This window comes from Terrapene carolina, unplaced genomic scaffold (assembly GCF_002925995.2).
Source record: "Terrapene carolina triunguis isolate 2854851 unplaced genomic scaffold, T_m_triunguis-2.0 Scaffold51037, whole genome shotgun sequence".
Lineage (NCBI taxonomy): Eukaryota > Metazoa > Chordata > Testudines > Emydidae > Terrapene > Terrapene triunguis.
The window spans coordinates 61585-72692 of NW_020715388.1; the positions used below are offsets into that span (position 1 = coordinate 61585).

At 52.1% G+C, this 11108-nt stretch overlaps 1 protein-coding gene across 1 annotated transcript in view; it reads right to left on the reverse strand.

The window, feature by feature from the left end:
• The window catches only part of LOC112120120 (zinc finger protein 3-like), a 45747-nt gene extending 34960 nt beyond the window's left edge, over positions 1-10787 (reverse strand). The window contains exons 1-2 of the mRNA XM_029914427.1: positions 10715-10787; positions 14-1653 (exon numbers count right to left, since the gene is read on the reverse strand). Of these exons, the coding sequence (XP_029770287.1) occupies positions 14-1616 (1603 nt within the window). The 5' untranslated portion in view covers positions 1617-1653; positions 10715-10787. The remainder of the gene's footprint in view (positions 1-13; positions 1654-10714) is intronic.
• Positions 10788-11108: the final 321 nt, after the last annotated feature.

The following is an 11108-nucleotide window of genomic DNA, read 5'->3' on the forward strand; positions in this document are numbered from 1 at the left end:
TAGGGCCGCTCGCCTGTGTGCGAGCGCTCGTGGATCACCAGGTAGGACGACTGCTTGAAGGCTTTGCCACAGGTCTTGCAGACGAAGGGGCGCTCGCCGGTGTGCACCCGCTCGTGCGAGGAGAGGGCGTTGGACTGCTTGAAGCCCTTGCCGCAAATGGGGCAGACGAAGGGCCGGTCGCCGGTGTGAACCCGCTCGTGCACCTTGAGGCTGTGACCGTAGGTGAACTTCTTGCCGCAGACGCCGCAGACGTGGGGCTTGTCGTCGCAGTGCTGGCGCTGATGCAGCAGCAGCGAGTTGGAGGTGGGGAAGTCCTTCCCGCAGTCGCCGCATTTGAAGGGCTTCTCGGTGCAGTGGGTGAGCATGTGGCGCTGCAGCTCGTAGGGCGTCTTGAAGCTCTTGTCGCAGCAGGCGCACTGGTAGGGGCGCTCGCCGGTGTGAATGCGCCGGTGCTCCTGGAGGTTGGATGAGCGCTTGAACTTCTTGCCGCACATCTCGCAGTGGAAGGGCCGCTCCTCAGTGTGCACCAGCTGGTGGCTCTTGAAGTCCGAGTGGCGCTTGAAGGAGGCCTCGCAGAGGTCGCAGTGGAAGGGCCGCTCCTCGTTGTGCACCACCTCATGGCTGAACAGCTCCCAGGCCCGCTTGAAGGTCTTCTCGCACACGCTGCACGCGAAGGGCTTGTCGTCCACGATCACCTCCCGGATCTCCAGCTGGGGGCCTGCCCGCCTCAGGTGTGGCGGCAGCACCACCCCCTCGTCCAGCTCGCCCGCCGCGCTGCCCAGCACCAGCTTGGCCGTGGAGTAGATCCCGTGCTCATCGATCAGCTGCACGAAGTCCGGCTTGGGGCGGGCGGTGCCAGGCCCAGCCAACCTGGGGGAGCCGAACCTCTTCTCCTCCTCCCCCCACTCCAGTGCCAGGCCCTGGTCTTGCTCCTCCTCCCGCTTCATTGCCAGGCCCTGCCCCTCCTCCTCCTCCCGCTTCAATGCCAAGCCCTGCGCCGCCTCCTCCCCCTCTGGTGCCGGGTCCTGCCCCTCCTCCCCACTGCACTGGCGGAGTGGGAGGGAGGGCCCCACGTTGCCAGGCCCTGCCTCCTGGCCATTCTCCAAGGGTCTTTTCTTCCTCCGGAAGTTGCTGGCTTGGCCTCGCAGCAGCCGTAGCCTTTTGCCCTGGGAGGGCCCTGGCTCCTCGGCAGTGGCTGGCTGCCCCCTGTCCTGGCTTGGGGACACAGTAACCTTGCCAGGGGCCAGCTTCATGTACAGCCGGTGCTTCCGCCGGAACGGCCTGCGGGGCTGTGGCTCCCCTGGAGCCGGGGACTGGGGGGGCTCCTGGCACAGAGGGGACACCACCTCCTCCTCTCCCCCGTTCTGGTTCTGGCCTGTCCCATCAGTGTCCTGGGGGGTGGCAGGGCTATGCCCCCCTTGGCACCGGCTGGGTGGGCAAAGAGGGGGAGAACTCCCGGGTCGCCCTGGAGAGCTCCCCACCATCGCTGGATCTCGCATGCTTCCGCTCCGCTCCCAGGCCCCATCTTCCTTCTCCGACCAGCCCGCCTGGACCATCCGGATACAGCTCAGCGGGGACGGGGCCTTGCTGGCAGGAGAAGCCGGATCATCCTCCATGACTGTGGGTGCCAGCCCCCGTTCCAGGCAGGATCCTCTGCAAGAGAGCAGGACGGAGAATTAAGAGCCTGGCACAGCCACCTTCACACTGGCAAGGCCCACTACTCCTGCCCTAGCACTACCCGCCCAGGCCTGCCTCCCCCTCTGCCCCCACCTCCCTCCGCCCAGCTCCCTGCCCAATCTCCAGGAACCTATCCCAGCGAGAAAGGGCTTTTCCATGGCTCACCTGCAGCAGTTACCATGCTAATCAGCTCACCAGAGGCAGAGAGGGAACAGGGGCAGCACCCGCACCAGCCGGACACGTGGACGGGAGGGAAGTGCATGGTGAATGATGGAGGGAGGGGAGGGTACAGGGTATGGCCCTTCCCCCATCCCAAATCGGCCATTACCCGGGTCTATGCCGTTCCCACACATGATGTCCTACCACCCCTTTGGGAGAGTGGAGTAGCTCAGACACGGGCACAACTGTTCCAGGGACGGGAGGGTGAAAACCAAGTCTAGGTGGGCGAGAGCTGGGCGAGCAGAGACAGGGATGGGAGTGGAGAACAAGGAGCAGGACAGGAGGGGATTCAGGACAAGGTCAGGATGACATGTGGCTCACATCCACATAATGCTCCCTCTGGGATGCTCTCCCTCCCCGGGGGCTCCTGGGTTCCCCTGCCCCCACTCCTCCCCCATGTGTGAGGGGGGCCCCACCCCATGGTCCCCTAGAGGAAGTATCCAGGACAGGACAGGGCTCAGGACAGGGTCACTGCACCAGGAATTAGCACTCTGTCCTGGATGACTGGAGGCCTCGGCCGTAGGGGCAGTCTGTGTCCAGGCTCACTCTGGTGGGACCCATCAGCCTCAGTGACTCTCTTGGGGGGGGGGGGGGGGAGGAGCAGGCAGCAAGGAGCTGTCCTGCTGCGTGGACCAGGCAGGACCCAATGAGCTCGCCCAGCATGATAACCCCCGCCGGATGGCTGAGCCTGCCGCCCAAGGCAGCATATCACTCCCTGGCAGGGAGCCTGCGGGACCCACACCCAAGGCTGCCGGAGGCAGAGCGACCTTCTGCATTCGAGGAGGGAGGGGAGGGGGAAAAGGTGTGGGGGGCCAAGACTCTGCCTCCCAGAGAGGAGTCCCAAAGTCCTGCCATGACTACACCTGGCCAGTGCAGAGGAGCTGGCCCTCACCAGCAGAGGCCAGGACGTTCACAGCTCACTCACACTGAGGGACAGGCCAAAGATACCCGACGCCCTGCGCAGGGCACGATCCGATGCCACTCCTCCCACACCCACTGGCTCGGGAGCTTGGGGGGTGGGGGCTGCATCCCTCTATCTGGGGGCACCCACACCCCCGGAAAGGTCCTGCAACAGCAGGAAAGGATCCTGCTAAAGCATTTCAGGGCCAGGCTCAGTTCACATGACACCAAGCATGACAGTATGGACCTGCGTCACCCCGTCCCAACCATCGCCTCCGCGGCCTCCTCAGCAGCACCAGGACAGACAACAAGGGACTGTCTCCATGCAGAGTTGTGCCTGTTTAACCATAAAAACGGCCATGCTGGGTCCGACCAAAGGTCCATCTAGCCCAGTATCCTGCCCTCCGACAGTGGCCAATGCCAGGTGCCCCAGAGGGAATTAACAGAACAGGGCAATTCTTGAGTGATCCATCCCCTGTCGTCCACTTCCAGCTTATGGCAATCAGAGGTTTAGGGACACTCTGAGCATGGGATTGCATCCCTGCCCATGTTGGCTAATAGCCATTGATGGGCCTATCCTCCATCAAGCTTCTCTAATTTATTTTTGAACCCAGTTATACTTTTGGCCTTCAGAACATCCCCTGGCAATGAGTTCCAGAGGCTGACTGTGCATTGCGTGAAGAAATACTTCCCTATGTTTGTTTTAAACCTGCTGCCTATTAATTTCATTGGATGACCCCTAGTTCTTGTGCTATGTGAAGGGGTAAATAACACTTGCCCATTCACTTTCTTCACACCATTCATGATTTTATAGACTTCTATTGCATCTCCCCTTAGTTGCCTCGTTTCTAAGCTGAACATTCCCAGTTTTTTTAATATCCCCTAATATGGAAGCTGTTGCATACGTCTAATCATTTTTGTTACCCTTCTCTGTACCAATTCTAAAATATCTTTTTTGAGATGAGGCAATCAGAACTGCATGCAGTATTCAAGGTGTGGGCGTACCATGGATTTATACAGAGGCATTATGATATTTTCTGTCTTATTACCTATCCTTTCCTAATGATTTATAACATTGTCAGCTTTTTTGACTGCTGCTATACATTGAGCGGATGTTTTCAGAGAACTATCCACGATGATTCTAAGAGCTCTTTCTTGAGTGGTAACAGCTAGTTTAGACCTCATCATTTTGTATATATTGTCAGGATTGAGTTTTACAATGTGTATTACTTTGCATTTATCAACACTGAATTTCATCTGCCATTTTGTTGCCCGGTCACCTCATTTTGTGAGATCCCTTTGTAACCCTTCGCAGTCAGCTTTGGACTTAACTATCTTGAGTAATTTTGTATCGTCTGGAATCTTTACCACGTCGCTGCTTACCCCTTTTTCCAGATCATTTACAAATATGTTGAACAGCACTGGTCCCAGTACAGATCTGCTATTTATCTCTCTCCACTGTGAAAACTGACCATTTATTCCTACCCTTTGTTTCCCATCTTTTAACCAGTTACTGATCCATAAGACGACCTTACCACCAGTCCCAGAACTGCTTACTTTGCTTAAGAGCCTTTGCTGAGGGACCTTAGCAAAGGCTTTCTGAAAGTCCAAGTACACAATATCCACTGGATCAGCCATATGCACATGTTTGTTGACTCCCTCAAAGAATTCTAATAGTTTGGTGAGGCATGATTTCCCTTTACAAAAGCTGTGCTGACACTTCCCAATCTCCGAGTCTGATAATTCTGTTCTTTACTATAGTTTCAACCAATGTGTCTGGTACTGAAGTCGGGCTTACCAGCCTATAATTGCCTCTGGAGCCTTTTAAAAAAAAAAAAGATTACATTGGCTATCCTCCAGTCATCTGGTAGGCTGATTTAAGCGATAGATTACATACCACAGTTAATATTTCTGCAATTTCATATGAGTTTCTTCAGAACTCTTGGTTGAATAAACAATAGTAAGTTCTCAGAAAGAGATGGTAATTTATCAATTTGTTCCAAAACTTCCTCTATCGACACCTCAATCTGGGACAGTTCTTCAGATTTTTCATCTAAAAAGAATGACTCAGGTGTGGGAATCTCCCTCACATCCTCTGCTGTGAAGACCGATGCAAAGAATTCATTTAGCTCCTCCACAACAACCTCTATTTCCTTGAATACTCCTTTAGCACCTTGATCATCCAGAAGCCCCAATGATTGTTTGGCAGGCTTCCTGCTTCTGATGTACTTACAATTTCTTTTTTGTTGTTAGTTGCTGTCTTTTGTTAGTTGTTCTTCAAATTCTTTTTTGGCCTGCCTCATTATACTTTTACACTCAACTTGCCAGAGTTTATGCTCCTTTCTATTTTCCTCAATAGGATTTGACTTCCAATTTTTAAAAAGACATCTTTGTTGCCTCTAACTCCCGCTTTTACTCTGTTGTTTAGCCATGGTGGCATTTTTGGTCCTCTTACTGTTCTCTCTCTTTAAACTATTATTTGGGGTATACATATAGTTTAAGCCTCTATTATGGGATTTGTAAAAAAGTTTCCATGCAGCTTGCAAGCATGTTACTCTTGTGATTGTTCCTTTTAATTTCTGTTTAACAAGCCTCTTCATTTTTGTGTCGTTCCCCTTTTTGCAGTTAAATACTATGGCATAGGTTTCTTTGGTATTTTTCCCCCTACAAGGATGTGAAATTCAATTACACTCTGGTGGCCATTACCAAGTGGTTCAGCTATATTCACCTCTTGGACCAGATCCTGTGCACCACTTAGGACTAAATCAAGAATTGCCTCTCCTCTGGTGGGTTCCAGGACTAACTGCTCCAAGAAGCAGTCATTCATGGTGTCTAGAAACTTTATCTGTGCATCCCATTCTGAGGTGACGTGTACACAGTCAATATGGGGATAACTGAAATCCCCCATTATTACTGAGTTTTCTGTTTCTGTAGATTCTCTAATTTCCCTCAGCATTTCTCAATCACCTTCACCATCTCGGTCAGGTGCATATTCCTACTGTTATTAGTCAAGCATGGAATGTCTATCCATACAGATTCTATGGTACTGTTTGATTAATTTAAGATTTTTTTCTATATTTGACTCTTTGCTTTCTTTCACATATTCTACCACTCCCCCACCAGCATGGCCTACTCTGTCATCCTTACATATTTTTTACCCTGGTATTCCTGTGTCCCATTGATTATCATCTTTCCACCACCTTTCTGTGATGTGTATTTTATCAGTATCCTCATTTAATATGAGGCACCCAAGTTCATCCATCTTCATATTTAGATTTCTTGCATTTGTATACAAGCTCTTACCAAATTTGTCAATATTTAGCCCTCTGCTTTCATGTGGTGTAATTGGATAGGACTCTTTTGTTTGACTGTTTCTCTTTGGTTCCTACCTGTATTTATCAACTTCTATCCTCACCTGTCTACTAGAATATAGAGTATCCTCTAATAAATCCTCGAGTAAGGGACGTGTCTGTCTGAACTGCATGTTTCTGCACATCAGCACTACCACTGCAAACCGGTTCAGTTAAACTGGCGCCTAAGGTCCCATGGATGCCCCTACTGGACACAAATCACCCCGACAGGTCGGTTTGGGCCAATCTCCCTGCAAGCCAGGATCATGATTGTAGCAACAAGAGAGCCTCCATGCAGCCACCAGCGCCGTGCCAGCTAGCTATACCCGCTGAGCTGAGGGGCGCAGGCGGTCACCCCGATGGGCAGGCAACCGACCTGCAGCACTGACATTGAAAACAGTGATATGAGGTGCCTGAAGCAATTCACAGGTTGACACTGACTCTGCCCCAATGCACAGAAGGCTGATCCACCCCCCCATAGGGTGCACACAGTGGTTTCTTCCTTCTCAGAGGGTGCACACTGTGGTCTCCCCCATCCTCATCCCATGCCCCCACATAGGGGGCGCGCGCACACACACACACACAAAATGGTCTCTCCCACCCCACCCCCGATAGGGGGCACAGACACAATGATTTCCCCCATCCTCCCCATAGAACACACACACACACTGGTCTCCCCCCATCGGGTACATTTACAGACAATGGACTCCCCCATCCCCACGGCATAGAGCACACACACTGATCACCCCCATCTGGTGCATTCACACAATGGTCTCCCTCATCCCCATGCCATAGAGCACACACAATGGTCTCTCCCATCTCCCCCATAGGGTACATTCACAGATAATGGTCTCCCCTATCCCCAGGGCATAGAGCGCGCACACACACACACACAGGTCTCCCTCATCGGGGGCACACAGGCTTGGGAAGGATGGCTTTCACCAAGTTAACCCTTCAAGAGTCCCGTTTAAACCTCATTTCTTCAAGCCTTGGGCAATATCCACAGATATTACACCACAGGTCTTTGGGATCTCTTAGAGATGCTCAACCCACATCAGCTGTCTCCCTTGGTTTGGGTTAACTCAAATCCCACTTCTGGGGCAACTGTGTGACCCCCCCCCCCGACCCCTTTTGGGTACCCAACCTGGGTCTTAGTGTTCTCAACACTGGGCCCTACCACCCACAAACTCATCACCCAGTTGGCCTGCGCTACAAGCACCTTAGGCTTCATGTTCACTGACCACATTTTAAGCTCATGGGGACAGATCCCATAGAGTTGTTTCAACCCAATAGGTTATATAAATTCTCCAGCGTAGTGATGTAAGAACAGCCCTACTGGGTCAGATCAATGGTCCGTCTAGCCCAGTATCCTGTTTTCTGACAATGGTCACTGCCAGAGGCTTTAGAGGGAATGAACAGAACAGGGCAATTAGAGTGATTTGTCCTCTGTCGTCCAGTCCAGGCTTCTGGAAGTGAGAGGTTTAGGGACACCCAGAGCATGGGGTTGTGTCCCGGACCATCTTGATAGACATACCCTCCATCAACTTCTCCAATTCTTTTTCTGAACCCAGTTATATTTTTGGCCTTCACAACATCCCTTGGCGACGAGTTGCACAGACTGACTGTGCGTTGTGTGAAGAAGTACTTCCTTATGTTTGTTTTAAACCTGCTGCCTTTTAATTTCATCAGGAGACCCCTGGTTCTTGTGTTATGTGAAGGGGGAAATAACACTTCCTTCACACCCTTCATGATTTTATAGACCTCTGTCATTACCCCCATTAATCGTCTGTTCTAAGCTGAACAGTCCGTCTTTTTAATCTCTCCTCATATGGAAGTTGTTCCATACCCCTCATCATTTTTGATGCCCTTCTCTGCACTTTTTCCAATTCTAATATCTTTTTTGATGCCTGCACCTTTTTACCCCATTTGTAGAGATTCTCCCATCAGGGTAGTGGCTTCCAAACACATCACACCCTGGATCTTTTGCACACACTGAAACCTTTTCCTAGAAGCTTCAGTTGTCGATTCAAATGTAAGCAACAAAGCCCCCAGTGTCAACTCCATCCATCTGGCTATATGTCTCTTATAGCTTGGGACCAAATAACAGGGTCAGACAGTGAAGCCAGTCCACAGGGTCAACCAGGTTCAAATTGCAAGCATTCTCAATGGCATCTATATCCCACTTCCCCATAAACTGGGGCAATTTGGTATCTAGACTCCTTGCGGAACTGGCTTCCCATGGTCTCTCCCCACCTACCCCCCTCTGGCAACTTGTGCTCCTTCACTTCTCCCTAGCCAGTTCATGCTGGTGCTGCTCCTCCTCATGTTTTTACTGTTTCTATCAATCAGCTCACTCTCTTTCATGGTCCTTTAGTGTCTGTTCCTTTAGCTGAAGCTTCCTCACTTCCAGCTCCAACTTCCACTGTTCCAACTCTGGCGATGGGGAGTCAGGTCGTGAGGACACCCTGCTACTGCCTCTGTTGCCCTCAGACTCTCTCAGGACTCCGCCTGGGCCTGGACCCTGGCTTGATCACCCTTCTCCAGCCATGCAATGAGCTGGGCCTTGTTTAACTTCCCAACATTTAACCCTCTTTCCGTACACGGCTCTTCTTAGGGAGGTGAATATACACCACTGTCTTGCCTTTTCTTTTGACTAATCTTGTTTTGACTGCTGCAAGTCACTTACTGCAAAATATTATTGGTGTATTCAGCATCCCACCTCTACCACCAACTGTCCCAGGCCCATGGGATCTGTGTTATACCTCAGATTTTGAACAGCTCCTTGGAGGAACCCCATCAGTGTGCCAGACCCCCAAGAAGTCTCATTCTTCCTTAAGGGTAGGCCACACAGCCTCAAAGCCTCAGAGCCTGAGCCTCTGGGCTCCAGCCCGCCTTCTTCACCCTGTGAGCTCTGCCAGCAAGTCTCACTGAGACAGAGTCCTGTTCTGAGACTTTTTGCCCTCTCCCGGGATCAAGGCACCTCATCAAGGATTTTCAATGACACCAGGCAGCCCTTTCAAAACAGAGCAGGGTTTATTAGCCAACTGGAACACAGCAGGGCAGTCCTTAGGTTAGCACAGAGAAGCAAAGGTGAAGACAGAATTCAGACTGGCCAAGGCCAGGGCTCCACCCAGCCAAGCTGCTAGAATCCATTTTGGCTCTCTGTCTGTCCGTCTCAGGTGACAGTGTCTGTCTCTCTCCAAAGACCAGCTCTTAACATAGCCACCTGATACCTCCCCCTTTGTTCTCCAGCTCAGGGTCTTTCTTTGGTCTGCTTCCTTCCTTTTGGCTGTTGGTTGCTAGGCATGAAAGTCCCTGCTATTCAGGTTTCCATTGTTTTTCAGGATCCTCCGCTAATTTTGGATTGGTTTCAGCCAGTCCTTTAACAACCCATTGATACCATCCCAGACAAGAATTACCTGACCCAATGTCTTATGTCATGTCTACTGCTCTTTTTAACCCTTTACATTCCATGCACAGCAATGCAAAACACAAAGAGAAACTGAGGCACACATATGAATCATACAGATATTAGCAAAATTCCCACATTTGTCACACCCTACAGAAGTGGGAGGGGAGGGGTGAGGAGGATTCTCCGAAGGACATGCTGAAGGAGTGATTAGAGAGGTAGGAGGAGAATTAGGAGAGGACAGAGTCACAGAAGCCCAAGTCGGACTAGATTGCAAGAAAAATAGCATGGTCAACTGCATCAAAGGTCGGTGGCTGGGTGGCTGGAGAAGAAGGATGAGGATGGAGCAGTGACTCTTGAGATTTGGCTAGAGACAGGTCACTGGAGATTTTGGTGAGAGCTGCCTCAATGTAGTGTTGGGAGTGAAAGCCGGATTGAAGAGGGTCTCGGATGGAATTGGAGGAAAGGAATTGAGAGAAGAGTGGGCTCAAGGACTTTTGTTTTGTTTTAAAATGGGAACCTACATGGGGAATATTTAACAACAGGCTCTTCAATCTAGGAGAGAAAGCTTGAACATGACTCAATGGCTGGAAGCTGAAGCCAGACAAATTCAGCCTGGAAATAAGGTGTAAATGTACAATGGAGAAGGTGACGAATCATTGGAAGAAGGTAGGTAACTGGGGTCATGGCAGATTCTTCATCACTTACCATTTCTGAACCCGGACAGGATGTTTTTGTAAGATCTCTGCTCCGGGGATCAGTGTGGGGCAGTTCACTGGGCCGTGCTAGCTTACGGGAAGGGTCCCTTCTACCTTGGGATCTAGGACTGCCCACAGGGCACATCCACACTGGTCTTCCCGCCCCATCCACGCCCACCCCAATGGTCTCCCCCATCTCCTCCCTGCCCCCCCACACATTACTATCCCCCATCTGCTATCCCATCCCCATAGGGTGCATAAGATGGTCTCCCCACATCCCCTTCCTGCTCCCCCCCATGCACAGTGGTCTCCCCCCATCTGCAACCACCCCCCCCCTCTGGGTGCACACAATAGTATCCCCCATCTCCATCCACTCCCCGCCCCAATCACCCTCAACACATCATAATCCCCCTCCATCCCCCCCACATAATGGTCTCCCCCATCCGCAAGCCCATCCTCACCCTGGTCTCCCCCATCCTCCCCAGGCGCACAAATGGTCTCGCCCGCCCCGCTGTGCGCATGGGGCGCGGACGGGCCCATTCTCTCCCGGGGAGGGGTGTTTATCTCCGGGGGCAGTGGGGAACTCACCGGGCCACCACCACCAGCTCGCTCCCCTCTACCCTTCACATCCGGCCAGTGTCTCAGCAAAACGTCTCCCCCGCTCCGCCGACCGTCCAACCAGTCCTTCCCCCCAGCAACACTTCCGAGCTTCAGCACCCGTGCCCACGTGACTAGGGGCAGCCCCGCTTCCGGCCCCAGGGAGATGGCCGGAGCTTGGCCCCCCATTCGCTCTGCGCGTGAGAGCGGAGCTCCACTTGCTGGGGGACGGCTGTGCACATGCGCAGTAACCCCCCC